General features: G+C 30.4%; 1 protein-coding gene across 12 annotated transcripts in view; it reads right to left on the reverse strand.

The window, feature by feature from the left end:
- The window catches only part of LOC143231940 (uncharacterized), a 243,790-nt gene extending 229,170 nt beyond the window's left edge, over positions 1-14,620 (reverse strand). For 11 of the 12 annotated variants that reach the window (XM_076466828.1, XM_076466832.1, XM_076466824.1 and 8 more), the window contains exons 1-3: positions 14,234-14,620; positions 5,700-5,775; positions 1,736-1,822 (exon numbers count right to left, since the gene is read on the reverse strand). In XM_076466828.1, the coding sequence (XP_076322943.1) occupies positions 1,736-1,822; positions 5,700-5,775; positions 14,234-14,283 (213 nt within the window). In that variant the 5' untranslated portion in view covers positions 14,284-14,620. Of the gene's footprint in view, positions 1-1,735; positions 1,823-5,699; positions 5,776-6,764; positions 6,892-14,233 lie in introns of all 12 variants that reach the window. The other variant, XM_076466827.1, reaches the window with a different exon arrangement.
- Between the last annotated feature and the right edge of the window lie 2,812 nt (positions 14,621-17,432).

The raw sequence follows: 17,432 nt of genomic DNA on the forward strand, positions 1-17,432 counted from the left end.
AATCTCTGAAGCTTTGAAAAGTTCAAGCAAAATGTATCTAAGTCTCATTAATTCAACACTGAATCTTTACTGATTGAATAATATGCTTTTACTTGGCATAAACAAAATGTACTCCAGCAAGAGTTTACTGTCATCTTGTATTCCAAAGTACTTTCCCTGATAGCTGAGGCCCTGGCAAGTAAATGAAGTGACTAATGGTTGACTAATATGAAATTAGAATGTCCTGGAAAGCATTCTCTGAAATTCCAACTTTACTGAAATTTTATTATTATAGGATATTAATATTAAAATTCCAGCCAAAGATTTATTCAATACATTAATGAAATAAGTCCAATTACAGACCCCTGAATAACCCTAAAAATTGCATTATTTCAACCAGTTATACAATTTCCATTCACTCTTACCTTCTGTTTTTACACTATCAACTTTTTTTTTATCTACCATGTAGCATATTATCAAACAATTTCTAAAACCAGTAAATAATATTAAATACCCAGTACTTTATTAATAACTTCTATAAGTTAGTGAGAAAAAGAAAAATACTGTCTGAACTGCAGTGAGAATCGTTTGCTCGATGCCAGATTTCAATGAATAGAAAATGTTATCACTGAAAAAAATGTTTTCATGTTTGTTTTTTAGATGAATAGTTATGTATTAGAATCTGAAAACATCAAAATACACATGTTAAGAAAATCTACTGCAATAATCAAAGTTTCATTTGCAAGATACTTTAAAATTTTCAGAATTCATGAAACAAAATATAATAAAGTAAGGTAACTAAGAATAACTTATTTTCAGGTACATTGTGCTACTATATTAAAAGTAAAAAAACTTAGCTTTTTATACTCTTAATATGGTATTAAGGCATTGAAATATATATTAAATTCTGTATAGTAAATTACAAGTTACATTCATTCTTTTAAATACTAGAAAAAGATTACAACACTGTTTAATGTTGTTGGACCTTTGTTTCTTAATGAAATTAACCACATTATTTCATTTAAGGTGGTAACATTCCAAACTTTACAAAATTTCAGAAATATTAATAAAATTCTTATAGCTTAAGCAGTACAACCAAGAAGACTTGAAAAGAAATCTTCAGACAAATAATTATTCTTCCATGTAAATATGGAAGAAACTGGTATAGCCAATAAAGGTTAAAGCTTAGATCCCTAGTTTACAAATTCTCCTTGTTACAATGTTGACTCTTTAAACCAGTAATATTTGTTTAGGTTCTGCTGGAATTATGTTCATGATGTTATAATAGTTATTACCATACCTTATAAAATTCCATTCTATTTATAAAAGGTTGGTAATAATATAATTTTGACTATTTTTCTGCCAAAGAGACATAAATGGTATCAGATACTGTAACATTCTAATGGTTAAACTGGGATAGCAAGAAATTGGTAGCACCCACTCAAGTTTAAGCAGTTCAGTATAGGTCCTATAAAGTCCCTTCAAACTGATTCAAAGTAAGAATCATATCTGAGTGTATTTTACAAAGTAAAAATCTTTTATTTAAGAATGAAAATTATATTAAAATAGGTTACTTTTGAAGTTTTCTCGACATCCTTCGTTAACCAACTTATCAGCACGTTATTCTAAATCTGAAAAATACTTCTAATTAAGTAAAGCATATTTCAAGTATCTGTCATTTAAAAGTATTCACTAATAGTCTATAGATAAAGTTGTAAATGTTTAGGAATGTTTCACATTATATCAAAATACATACCTTACTCAGTGTCCCAGGTATCAATTCGGTAAAGACATATTCTTTCCCAATCAACAGGATAGTTTTCCAAGAGAAATGGCATGAATTCTATAAAAATATAAAAATAAGGAAAAATTCACTTATAATTATCTTCAGCAGAAAATTCTTTCTAAATAAACTGAAAATGTATTTTTTTGTACTTCATGGTAAGATGTATGTAATGCAAGAACATTTCATTACCAACAATCATGTTACCATTACCTTGTCCCTCCCTATAGTTTCTTATATTTCTTGTAACCTGTTCTTTAAGACAACTGCAGAAGTAATAAACTATGTCCTCATTTTTAAAAAGCTAAATTTTAGAAATATGATAGAAAAAGTAAGTTGAAAGACTGGGTGGGAAAATTAAATAAGAAGTTTTCACAGAACATAAGAAAGTTGATTATGTCAGTTGATTAGCTAAGCTTAAAAGGAACATATTTGTTCCAAATTTTTTCTTACCAACCAAATACTTTATTATTTCACAATACATAAAAAAGAAAATGAACTTATTAAAAATGGACTTGAATTATGAGGCTGCTGAAAGTTATTTAAAAAAGTACAAAAATCAAAATTAAGAAAATGACATGAAGACTAAAAGAACAAAAATATTTTAATTGTAGCTCAAAACAATGAATTTAAATTGAAAGGTTATCAAATTTATGTAATACAGTCACCATAAAATGTTATATTAAACAGTGATCCTCTCGTAGTGTTGTAACATTTGGCAGGTTCTTTTAAACTCTCTGGCAATAATAACTGAAGATCCAGTTCATGTATCATTATTAAAGTACTTTACTTCTTCCTTTATGGTTTCTAGAAACTTGAGCACTTGTATGCTGTGGTAAACTGTTGTAACCTTATGTTACAAATGGTATTAACTTATGTACAAGTCCACTTACTTGAACAAAGTAACTCATCAAGCAAAACAGCAAACACAGATCCAAATATTTCACAATAACACACTGACTGATTTAACATCATTTTCAAAAACTTTCCACACTTCTAAGTTACCTCATGTTTATAATCTTGCTGCAAATATTCTAGAAAATACCTGACATCACATCCTTGCAATGCACTGTGAAGTCCCTTGAACAACCTCAATACAAAAAAAAACACTAAATTAAACTGTCTGTTCTTCAAGACCCTTTCTTGGTTTTCATTTTTGAGGTCCATGATATACAGATGGTGTCTTGTCCCTTGTGGCCAAACAGTTGCTATGGGAAGTTTTTCCTGGTTAGTTGGTCAGGTGAATCCACTGGGGACTCAAATCTTTAGGGTCTCCTGGAAGAAGTATTAATAGGAGCTTCAAGCTCTTCAGGATGTTGAGTTTCTGCTGGCAAGTTCTTCACTGAGTTACTCAGTTGTATGTTCTCTCACTGGTAAAGAACAATTTATAATTTTGGCCATTTTGTGAAATAGTCCATTAAAATCATAATGTGATCATTACCACTGCCACTCGATGGAAGAGGTGAGACTTCTTGTAAGTATAAGGAGTTAGAGTGTGCCCAATACATCTTTTTGTAATGCACTACATGGAGCAACTGTTTGCTGTAAGTCTTTCTGTACTATTCTTGAGCTAGTGGATAATTTGTTTTAAACTCATAACTTTGCCTAAGCAGTTTCCAGTTAGGTGTTGGACCACATCAGCTCTTCATCATCACAACTGAATACCACTTCTTATACTATACTTTGGTGTATGCTTTCTATTCTGTACTTACCTCTTCCTAGAATATTAATGCTCTTCTTTAATGTGTAGACTTCAGGATAATGTGCTAGCATATCCATGGTTCTATCCAGAGTGATGTACAATGGTAAAGCTTTACTTCTGGAGTTTTTGGAGTTATGTTGCTGTTTGGCCTTTTAGACTACAAAACTCCCCAACCACTTCAATGCTGCATGATTTGTCAAGAGTGTAGACTTTTGTACATATGGAAGTGACAAAAGTGACAAATGGTAATTCCTTTCAAATAAAATACCTCCTTTCTATGGATTTCATTGCCTTGCTACTGTAGACAATTATATTCTTTTCTATGTTGTACTGTTGACAAAATTAATTTCTTTGTAAAATCACTAGCATTTGTATCTGAAATGAGTGGATTTTCCCAAGTTTGATCTGCCAGTTTGTTGAATGCTAGTTTACAATCAGAAACCCAACCAAACTTATTTGGCTTCCCAAATAGTTAATGTGCAGAGTTATTTTCACCAAAGGGAAAATAGATCTCTCCATCACAAATTACACTTTTTATTTTACCTCTGGTGACAAAGAAAAAAAAAGTTATATCATTAAAGGTTGGTTCACAGTACAATACTGAATCACAAATTTGTCATAATAGCACAATATTATTCAAATACCAAAATTACTTTAGGTTACACTTAAAGTTTACTCCACAAATATTCTATACAACATGAGAGATCTTATATTTGTTTTGTTTCTGATGCAAGCTGAGCCAATGAGCCTTGAATAGGTGAAACTGCAGACCACAGCAAAGGGTACATACAATCAAAAAATATAACAGTCCTTTATGTCACAAAATATTTTCCATTTTATTTTTGTGAAATGAAAAAAAAATCTGTAATATCATCCTTAAACAGTTGGCCTAATTTGTTATATCAAAAAATAAATTTAGCACAATGCCACAAAATTATGCACATTTCTAAATCAACTTGGGTTATTACAAAGCGAGTTAAAACAACTTAAGAGCTACACAAGTATGAAAGTGTAATTGTTAAAAACAAACGTTCAGGTTTTCTTTTATGATAAAAAGAGCAACATAATAAGAATTATGGTATTTATGGAGATTTTGGATGCAAGAATAAAAAAGTACATATAAAAACCTGGTGATGTCTCTATTAGAATACTTTGTGGTCCTCCAAATACAGAAAATAAATCAAGATATAAAAAGAGTGCAGAGCTGGTTTATTAGAATGTTCCAGATTTAAAAACTTCAAATTAGAAAGAGATTCAAAACATTTAAACTTTTTTTGTTGTTGTTGGAAGAAGGGTATTACAAGAGACAGGTAACTTGTTTAGGTTTAAAAAACTGAAATATTTATGTAAAGGTGATTTGCTTGAATGGTAATAGTGACAAAAAACAGACTTGTTTTTGTGTAAAATACCATTTCTCTGTTAATATTACAAACTTAGCAAACTGTTTGCTTGACAGTATGATGCACATGATGTTAGTTTGTATTATTTCAAACATTTCACATTTCGACAGGATAAAGATGAAAAGCAAGCTTAATGACCCAAATGACCTTTTTATATATATCCTAATAATTCTGCATTCTTTCGAGCTTTCTTTATATCCTTGCTGTAATAATAGGATATTAATTCTACAATGTATATTCCAAATGAGGCCTTGTTTAAGAAATGTCAACAATGAAAACATTAGTTTTGTAATTTGTTTTATATGAAGTTTGAAAGAACTACATGTTAAGTTGTTTTGTTTTAGAAGATTAGAACTAATGGGGTTTGAACAGACTTTAATGGGTGGTATGTTAAAGGATGTAATGAAAATATTAAAAATATAATTGATATATAAAAGTAAATTATGAAGACCAATGTGCACATTTCTTCTTTAACTAAGTTATGACTTGAAATGGTTGGCTTGATGATATGGTATATAACCTGACAATAGTAGTTCAATAAAATTTTGAGTGCAAGTCAACAAACATGATACGATCTTTGACTCTTGACTTGTAGTGAAAGAGTTAATGCATGCAGAGGTACATCTTTTAATAGAAAACATTTCAGTATCATAATACATAAAAATGCAACCTTGCTGTTTAAAGTAGTTTCAATCTTTAAATTCACATAACCTCAACTTTCAAGAAACTCAGTCTTTCAGATTTTTTTTACAAAACTTTTAAAGTAATCTTTTATCTCAGATCACTTTTTCTAACATGTAATCTATGAATAACAATATTGTAAATTATTACAAACCTGAACAAAGATACTAGTAGAACATTGCATTTCCTCATTTCGTAAATTTATCACAAACAAATGTCCCGACTTTAGCCTGAAAATTAAAAGAAAATGAATTAAGACATTTTTCATATAAAACTTGATAAGTACCATAATACTAAGTTGTACTGTTGTGACACACTTTGTAAGAAACCTTAAATACTGCCTTTAAAATTGTGAAGTTTAAAATAATGTTAAGATCTTTTGAAATGTTGATGTTTTTAGATATTATAATTTATCTAGGGCAAGTCTCAGATTTATTACGTTACGTACGTCATGTCTTATGGCTTCAAATAGCTGAAAATTTTCATTTAGGTTTAGAAGATAATTAAATGTCAATATGTATTAAATTTATGATATTTGCCAACAAAACTGACACATAATTTTCTTTCTTAACACAAATATATTTCAATATCCAAACAATATAAATAATAATTATTACAAAAGTTATTTACAAATATTTTACAAATTCACAAACAATATTCAGTCTTCTATCTGATCTAGAACTGAATATTTTATTGATGATTCACAATGAACAAATTAATTCTGAGTTGATATTATTATGCTTCTCTTGATACAGCTTACAACTGACTTTTCTCTGTCAAAGATATCTAATGCCCTTGTAGAAATAGTAACATCCAAAGTTAATTCTCAGAAGTTGAACATTCACAGTGTTCAAAATCTATAAACGTTCCTCAACAAATATCTGTAGTATTCAGATTAATAAACATTTATCACAAATATAGCTTCTGAGACTTATAGCATATACTGTGTGTTGCTGACCAACAATATTCTTAAACTTGGTGTGCCAATTTATAATCTTTAGACAAAGTTCTAGAAAGTTCAGTTGCCCCAACAATGTTCAAAGATACACTAGCACTTTTGCAAAACATACATTGTTGATTGTTACTCTTAAGAACCTTCTAAAAATTTAAAGAATAGGTGAGACTTAGGCAATACACACTTACAATATAAATTACACATTTCTAAATATATATTAAAATTAAACAAATACAGATATTAAAATAATATTAAATCCATTACAATGTGAATAAAGCTTCATTTCAGCAAAACTTTTCTTGAGCTGGTTTAGTAAAATAAACTGGAAACAAAGATCATAGTTGCAGGATTTCCAGATGCTTTGGTGAATAGAATGTATGTATTGTGCATCCTGCAATGACAACCATAAATAAGCTACAATTATTGTGTGCTGAAATGTTTTAATCTGTTTAAATGTCAAACATCAATGATGAAAAAGTACAATACGGAATTATTTTATAATGTTACATTATAAAAACCATATATAAAGAAGTAGAAAAGTTAATCAAGAAGTACATAAAAGATGCATTCATTTAAAAACAAACAGTTTCACAGACAATTTTGTTTTTCATAAACTAGTGGTCATAATAAATCTTCTTAATAACCTACATAAGATATCTTTCACTAATAAATTACTCAACAGAATTCAATACTTAAAATATTACCAAAAATATGCTTAAAGCATCAAGTGAGTCAGACAGACCTGTTATATAGTAAGATATTTGGGAAGCTCTATAAGTTTGTATAAAGATGGTTTAAACTAAGCTTGCATATCTTGAGAAATTAAGAAAAAACAAAGTGCCACCTATCACATCTCAGTTATCCTTACCCAACCTCCAACTGTACTGAATTCCACTACTAATTACAGACCAATTCCCTATCACTTTGTAACAGTAATGTTATTATATTGTTATTGTATTATAATAGTAACATTATTATATTGCAATAATTAACATAAAGTATTTATCAACATGTGTTATATGATTATACTAGTTTCAGATAATTCAATAATTAACATAAAGTATTTATCAACATGTGTTATATGATTATACTAGTTTCAGATAATTCAATAATTAACAAAGTATTTATCAACATGTGTTACATGATTATACTAGTTTCAGATAATTCAATAATTAACATAAAGTATTCATCAACATGTGTTACATGATTATACTTGTTTCACATAATTCTATAATTAACATAAAGTATTTATCAACATGTGTTACATGATTATACTAGTTTCAGATAATTCAATAATTAACATAAAGTATTTATCAACATGTGTTATAAGTGTTATACTAGTTTCAGATAATTCAATAATAAACATAAAGTATTTATCAACATGTGTTACGTGTTATACTAGTTTCAGATAATTCAATAATTAATATAAAGTATTTATCAACATGTGTTACATGTGTTATACTAGTTTCAGATAATTCAATAATTAACATAAAGTATTTATCAACATGTGTTATATGATTATACTAGTTTCAGATAATTCAATAATTAACATAAAGTATTTATCAACGTGTCATATGATTATACTAGTTTCAGATAATTCAATAATTAAAGTATTTATCAACATGTGTTATATGATTATACTAGTTTCAGATAATTCAATAATTAACATAAAGTATTTATCAACATGTGTTATATGTGTTATACTAGTTTCAGATAATTCAATAATTAACAAAGTATTTATCAACATGTGTTATACTAGTTTCAGATAATTCAATAATTAACATAAAGTATTTATCAACATGTGTTATATGATTATACTAGTTTCAGATAATTCAATAATTAACATAAAGTATTTATCAACATGTGTTGCATGTGTTATACTAGTTTCAGATAATTCAATAATTAACAAAGTATTTATCAACATGTGTTGCATGTGTTATACTAGTTTCAGATAATTCAATAATTAACAAAGTATTTATCAACATGTGTTATATGATTATACTAGTTTCAGATAATTCAATAATTAACAAAGTATTTATCAACATGTGTTATACTAGTTTCAGATAATTCAATAATTAACATAAAGTATTTATCAACATGTGTTATATGATTATACTAGTTTCAGATAATTCAATAATTAACATAAAGTATTTATCAACATGTGTTACATGTGTTATACTAGTTTCAGATAATTCAATAATTAACAAGGTATTTATCAACATGTGTTATATGATTATACTAGTTTCAGATAATTCAATAATTAACATAAAGTATTTATCAACATGTGTTATGTGTGTTATACTAGTTTCAGATAATTCAATAATTAACAAAGTATTTATCAACATGTGTTATATGATTATACTAGTTTCAGATAATTCAATAATTAACATAAAGAATTTATCAACATGTGTTATATGATTATATTAGTTTCAGATAATTCAATAATTAACATAAAGTATTTATCAACATGTGTTACATGATTATACTAGTTTCAGATAATTCAATAATTAACATAAAGTATTTATCAACATGTGTTACATGATTATACTAGTTTCAGATAATTCAATAATTAACAAAGTATTTATCAACATGTGTTACATGTGTTATACTAGTTTCAGATAATTCAATAATTAACAAAGTATTTATCAACATGTGTTACATGTGTTATACTAGTTTCAGATAATTCAATAATTAACATAAAGTATTTATCAACATGTGTTATATGATCATACTAGTTTCAGATAATTCAATAATTAACATAAAGTATTTATCAACATGTGTTATGTGTGTTATACTAGTTTCAGATAGTTCAATAATTAACATAAAGTATTTATCAACATGTGTTATATGATTATACTAGTTTCAGATAATTCAATAATTAACATAAAGTATTTATCAACATGTGTTACATGATTATACTAGTTTCAGATAATTCAATAATTAACAAAGTATTTATCAACATGTGTTACATGTGTTATACTAGTTTCAGATAATTCAATAATTAACAAAGTATTTATCAACATGTGTTACATGTGTTATACTAGTTTCAGATAATTCAATAATTAACATAAAGTATTTATCAACATGTGTTATATGATCATACTAGTTTCAGATAATTCAATAATTAACATAAAGTATTTATCAACATGTGTTATGTGTGTTATACTAGTTTCAGATAATTCAATAATTAACATAAAGTATTTATCAACATGTGTTATATGATTATACTAGTTTCAGATAATTCAATAATTAACATAAAGTATTTATCAACATGTGTTATATGATTATACTAGTTTCAGATAATTCAATCATTAACATAAAGTATTTATCAACGTGTTACATGATTATACTAGTTTCAGATAATTCAATAATTAACATAAAGTATTTATCAACATGTGTTATATGATTATACTAGTTTCAGATAATTCAATAATTAACATAAAGTATTTATCAACATGTGTTATGTGTGTTATACTAGTTTCAGATAATTCAATAATTAACATAAAGTATTTATCAACATGTGTTACATGTGTTATACTAGTTTCAGATAATTCAATAATTAACATAAAGTATTTATCAACATGTGTTATGAGTGTTATACTAGTTTCAGATAATTCAATAATTAACAAAGTATTTATCAACATGTGTTACATGTGTTATACTAGTTTCAGATAATTCAATAATTAACAAAGTATTTATCAACATGTGTTATATGTGTCATACTAGTTTCAGATAATTCAATAATTAACAAAGTATTTATCAACATGTGTTACATGTGTTATACTAGTTTCAGATACTTCAATAATTAACATAAAGTATTTATCAACGTGTTATATGTGTTATACTAGTTTCAAATAATTCAATAATTAACATAAAGTATTTATCAACATGTGTTATATGTGTTATACTAGATTTAGATAATTCAATAATTAACATAAAGTATTTATCAATGTGTGTTATATGATTATACTAGTTTCAGATAATTCAATAATTAACAAAGTATTTATCAACATGTGTTATATGTGTTATACTAGTTTCAGATAATTCAATAATTAACATAAAGTATTTATCAACGTGTGTTATATGATTATACTAGTTTCAGATAATTCAATAATTAACAAAGTATTTATCAACATGTGTTATATGTGTTATACTAGTTTCAGATAATTCTATTTCTCAACGTTTCCTTCACACCAACAAAATATTTGATACTTTTCACCGTTACATATGTCCAACTTATCTATCTTTGGTTATCTTGAATTCAGGATTAATGATGAAGAGTGGAATTCTCCAATGTTAGCATAACCCAAATCAGGGTTAATGATGAAGAGTGGAATTCTCCAATGTTAGCATAACCCAAATCAGGATTAATGATGAAGAGTGGAATTCTCCAGTGTAAGCATAACCCAAATCTGGGTTAATGATAAAGAATGGAATTCTCCAGTGTCAGCATAACCCAAATCAGAATTAATGATGAAGAGTGGAATTCTCCAGTGTTAGCATAACCAAAATCAGAGTTAATGATGAAGAGTGGAATTCTGCAGTGTTAGCATAACCCAAATCAGGGTTAATGATGAAGAGTGAAATTCTCCAGTGTTAGCATAACCCAAATCAGGGTTAATGATGAAGAGTGGAATTCTCCAGTGTTAGCATAACCCAAATCAGGGTTAATGATGAAGAGTGGAATTCTCCAGTGTTAGCATAACCCAAATCAGGGTTAATGATGAAGAGTGGAATTCTCCAGTGTAAGCATAACCCAAATCAGAGTTAATGATAAAGAATGGAATTCTCCAGTGTCAGCATAACCCAAATCACAATTAATGATGAAGAGTGGAATTCTCCAGTGTCAGCATAACCAAAATCAGAGTTAATGATGAAGAGTGGAATTCTCCAGTGTTAGCATAACCCAAATCAGGGTTAATGATGAAGAGTGGAATTCTCCAGTGTTAGCATAACCCAAATCAGGGTTAATGATGAAGAGTGGAATTCTCCAGTGTTAGCATAACCCAAATCAGGGTTAATGATGAAGAGTGGAATTCTCCAGTGTTAGCATAACCCAAATCAGGGTTAATGATGAAGAGTGGAATTCTCCAGTGTTAGCATAACCCAAATCAGGGTTAATGATGAAGAGTGGAATTCTCCAGTGTTAGCATAACCCAAATCAGGGTTAATGATGAAGAGTGGAATTCTCCAATGTTAGCATAACCCAAATCAGGGTTAATGATGAAGAGTGGAATTCTCCAGTGTTAGCATAACCCAAATCAGGGTTAATGATGAAGAGTGGAATTCTCCAGTGTTAGCATAACCCAAATCAGGGTTAATGGTGAAGAGTGGAATTCTCCAGTGTTAGCATAACCCAAATCAGGGTTAATGATGAAGAGTGGAATTCTCCAGTGTTAGCATAACCCAAATCAGGGTTAATGATGAAGAGTGGAAATCTCCAGTGTTAGCATAACCCAAATCAGGGTTAATGATGAAGAGTGGAATTCTCCAGTGTTAGCATAACCCAAATCAGGGTTAATGATGAAGAGTGGAATTCTCCAGTGTTAGCATAACCCAAATCAGGGTTAATGATGAAGAGTGGAATTCTCCAGTGTTAGCATAACCCAAATCAGGGTTAATGATGAAGAGTGGAATTCTCCAGTGTTAGCATAACCCAAATCAGGGTTAATGATGAAGAGTGGAATTCTCCAGTGTTAGCATAACCCAAATCAGGGTTAATGATGAAGAGTGGAATTCTCCAATGTTAGCATAACCCAAATCAGGGTTAATGATGAAGAGTGGAATTCTCCAGTGTTAGCATAACCCAAATCAGGGTTAATGGTGAAGAGTGGAATTCTCCAGTGTTAGCATAACCCAAATCAGGGTTAATGATGAAGAGTGGAATTCTCCAGTGTTAGCATAACCCAAATCAGGGTTAATGATGAAGAGTGGAATTCTCCAGTGTTAGCATAACCCAAATCAGGGTTAATGATAAAGAGTGGAATTGTCCAGTGTAAGCATAACCCAAATCAGGGTTAATGATAAAGAATGGAATTCTCCAGTGTCAGCATAACCCAAATCAGAATTAATGATGAAGAGTGGAATTCTCCAGTGTTATCATAACCAAAATCAGAGTTAATGATGAAGAGTGGAATTCTCCAGTGTTAGCATAACCAAAATCAGAGTTAATGATGAAGAGTGGAATTCTCCAGTGTTAGCATAACCCAAATCAGGGTTAATGATGAAGAGTGGAATTCTCCAGTGTTAGCATAACCCAAATCAGGGTTAATGATGAAGAGTGGAATTCTCCAGTGTTAGCATAACCCAAATCAGGGTTAATGATGAAGAGTGGAATTCTCCAGTGTTAGCATAACCCAAATCAGGGTTAATGATAAAGAGTGGAATTCTCCAGTGTCAGCATAACCCAACAACACAAACTGATAAAATAGTAGATTGAACTGAACATCCTTTGAACTTAAGACTTCAAACATTAACCAATTTTTCAGGATACTAAGTTTATTTATTACAGTTGCTGATGTGTGTCTACTTATTGTGAAAAACTAAATAGTGGTAAATGACACTTTTTCTTCACTACATCTGTTCATTGTATTGGTTATCCTCATAGTAAATACAAAGCACATTCACACCAGCAGTATGTTTGGTTGTTTTGAATTTCGCACAAAGCTACTTGAGTGCTATCTGTGCTAGCCATCCCTAATTTAGTAGTGTAAGACTAGAGGGGAGGCAGCTAGTCATCACCACCCATTGCCTTGGGCTACTCTTTTACAAAATGAATAGTGGGATTGACCATCACATTATAATGCCCCACGAATGAAAGGGCAAGCATATTTGGTGCAAGATGGATGCAAACCCGCAACCCTCAGATTACGAGTTGCACTTCAACGCATTTGGTCATGCCGGGCCCAGTATGTTTGAAACCATATAATAACATCTAATATTTTATTGATAATAATTGATAACACATAACCAATGAACTACTCAAGACTACAAACAGTCTAGTCCAATTTCCTCAACATTCACTTTAGTTTTAAAATGCCAGGAGTACTCAGAGATCAGAGAAAGCCAAAAACAAAAAATCAGAACATCTAAAAGTTTTCATTCTTACACACTAGCTCTAAATGATTTGGATCAATTATAAAACAGAATAAGTATTGGGCAAATAGAGATGTAGTTAATATGAGTGCAAGGTAATGTATCTTGAGGTTATCATAATTTAAGTCTCACATTTAATACAGACTGGTGGAAACCAACTCAACAAAATTACTGGATAAACTGGTTTTGCATAGTGATGACTGAGTAATTTATGAATCGAACTGGCATTGACAATAACAGAAGCGAGTATTTTAGGATAGTTTAACAGAAGAATCAATCATTTATGATAAATAAAAGAATGGTTTAAGTTTCTACTTTTTATTGCAAGTGTGCATGAACAACCTTTAATCATCAACTGGTCCCATGCTGTCAAAATGTTAAACTCAAAATATCACTGTCAAACATAAATACTTTAAATATAAACTTCTAAGAGTTCCTACAATCCGATATTTTATCCAAATCTTTACCAGAAAATGTATAAATGCAATGCAGAACTCTCACCTTATGATACCTTTCGTCATTACTACAAAACTGATTTAAAAATAATATATATTTTGCAATAATTTACAGTGAATAAAGAAACTATTTCTCAGTTTAAGTTTGTTTGAAAACTGTAAAGATAATTTTTTTTTATTTACCTCAATATTTCAGTGACAGCAACAACAATTCCTTCAAAAATGAAAGTCATTTTCACCGAATTAAACTTAAAGTCACAAGTTTGGTATCATTACTCATATTTTAATTTAGGAAGAAGCATAACTATTTTCACATGTTCACTGTCTAGCATACAAGTAATTTCGATCTCTTTGTTCTTCAGATTTTTCACGTTAATCCCTCAATTCACAACCTTTAATCTTCTCGTCTAATTTAAACTTGTCTCTTAACCTTACGAAAAGCTGCTTTACGTTTGAATATAGTTAAAAGTAAATGGTTATTGTACTCCATCTTCCTGAATTCGTTTCGCACGTTTTTAACACAACTTGTACATTTCGCTATTACTCTGGCGCCACACATTTTCAATTATGTTTTACTACTAGTAGTGCTACCTATAATTCAGTAAAACTCCAGAAAGAAGAAAATATAAACGAACAATGATATAAACATACAAAAACTAGCGCATAAAACAAAGTATTAAACAATTAAAAAGATGCTTAATTGGGTACTCAAAAAACTAAATATATCAAATACACAACAAATCAAGATATAAATACATTTTCGAATTCCAAATGCAATAATGAAATTCTTTTTGAACTAACACATTTAACTCGAGTTTATAATATTAACAACTCTTTGAGCAAGATACTTCAGTTTTTTTTGGTTTTTTTTAGCCACACAAAAGGTTAACTGCATCCGTAGACACTCACAGAAATATTTTCAGAGGGGAAACAGTTTGTTTGTTTTTTGGAATTTCGCACAAAGCTACTCGAGGGCTATCTGTGCTAGCTGGGTCTAATTTAGCAGTGTAAGACTAGAGGAAAGGCAGCTAGTCATCACCACCCACCAACTCTTGGGCTACTCTTTTACCAACGAATAGTGGGATTGACCGAAACATTATACACCCCCACGGCTGGGAGGGCGAGCATGTTTAGCGCGACGCGGGCGCGAACCCGCGACCCTCGGATTACGAGTCGCACGCCTTACGCGCTCGGCCATGCCAGGCCAGAGGAGGGGAACAAAACTTGTCTTTAGGGGATCAGTTTTTACAGTGTAAGACAACAGACTAAAAGAATATGTGTTAAGTGCACTTAAATGCAAACACAAATTTGCATTTTTAATAAAACATTTCAAAAATATTTTGTTTAACTCCGATGTTAATTTACATCATAATAAGCGCAGTTTTTGTTAGGTATAAGGGGCATGTGTTCCACTTTCTCCTTCCCGTCGGTGCCCATATTTGCACCCTGCCTTCCGCAGAGAACCAAGCTGACCAACATGGATATGGAGGAAAACTAAAAAAAAAAAAAAAAAATAAGAGTAGACAAAACGTAAAAAAGATGAAAGATTCGCAATTCAAACAATTATAAAAAGCCATATCTAAAATATAAAATGAACGTCAAATAGGCCATGCCAAAGGGTTTTCATATATATTTTCTTAAAGAAAATAGTTAAAATATATTAATATATTTCATTTTCAATCGGACTCCTGAACTTAGCTATGTTCAGAAAATATTCGCAATTTAAACATCAAGCAAAAAATTTCAGAGATAACAAAATGCCTCTTGGGCCATTGTGGTTGTTTCATTCATTGCGTAGATAACCCTCATACAGCTTTGCGCGAAATTCAAACCAAACCAATCATTCATTTCATCAAACACCCACTTGGCTATAATCAGTCCTAACTATTCATTTGGGCTTTCTCTTGGGTTAACCAATTCGGCTGTGTCTACTGTGTCTGAATAAAATACAGGTATATTTCAAAGGCTGACACCCTTTGACTCCCCCGTTCTAAAAATAGTTTCCCAACTTTCACATTAACTCATTTTCAATATTTCAATCACATCCTCTCTAAACTTTCTTTTCCCAAAAGAAAATCGTTTTAAGGATCTTTTCCTCCCCTCGTATAACAGCCAGCCCGTCCCATTCAAATAGCTGTTTCTTTTTTCATTATTTTTCAATTAATCAATGTTTTACTTAAAGTAAGCATCCAAAGAATAAACACAATAACCTAAACGAGGATTAACCAGAAATCTACACAAAGAAACAATAACTTTCTTTGACTTACATTCAGTATTACCATATATACCTATACAAAAACAACCTAAAATTCTATTTGACATGGCCACGTGTGTGAAGGCGTTCGACTCGTAATCCGAGGGTGGCGGGTTCGAATCCCGATCGCACCAAACATGCTCGCCCTTTCAGCCGTGGGGCGTTATAATGTTACGGTTAATCCCACTATTCGTTGGTAAAAGATAGCCCAAGAGTTGGCGGTGGGTGGTGATGACTAGCTGCCTTCCCTTTAGTCTTACAGTGCTAAATTAGGGACGGCCAGCGTAGATCGTCATCGTGTAGCTTTGCGCGAAATTCAAAACAAACAGACATATAACCGAGATTGACTGGAAGAAAAAATCGAAATGAAAAATATGCATAATAGAATGTGTGTATGTATTTTCGTATAGCGAAGCCACATCGGGATATCTGCTGAGCCCACCGAAGGGAATCGAACCCCTGATTTTAGCGTTGGAAATCCAGAGACATACCGCTGTACTAGCGGGGGGTATATGCCTAATATGAAATTAACAAAATAACACAGTGTTACGTGCTATAATTTATATCGCATGAGTCTCCGACTTATAATGTTATGTATTACTGTTTCAAATAACAGAAATTTTAATTTATGTTATTTGCCAACAATAATAATAAACACAAATATATTTTAATATACAAACAATACAATTTATAATAACGGTTATTACTAATGATGGTTCACATACATATGAGTTTTACATATTTACAGACACTACAGAATCTTATATCTGGTCGAAAACTGAATATTTTATCGACGATCCATGTTCACGACGAGCAAATTATTTCTGAGCTGATACTGTTGTACCTTGCTCAAGCAGTGGCAGCGCTAGGATATTTTCGTTGGGGGGGGGGGGGCTGAGGTAAATTGTGGAGGGGTTTCCCAAAATGCCAGCAATATGGAGTATAGATGGTAAATTATAATAATATAAATACCAAGGTACATTTCAGAAAGGTGTGCTATTTTGAACTGTGTGTTCAATGCAGTTTTCATTGGAAACTCATACTCTGATTAATAATTCATTATTACAAATTAGAAATAATCTGTTTATGAAAATATGCGTATATGTAAAAGTTTGTTTGTTTGTTTTT

Source organism: Tachypleus tridentatus, chromosome 11 (assembly GCF_004210375.1).
Source record: "Tachypleus tridentatus isolate NWPU-2018 chromosome 11, ASM421037v1, whole genome shotgun sequence".
In the NCBI taxonomy this organism is placed as follows: domain Eukaryota; kingdom Metazoa; phylum Arthropoda; class Merostomata; order Xiphosura; family Limulidae; genus Tachypleus; species Tachypleus tridentatus.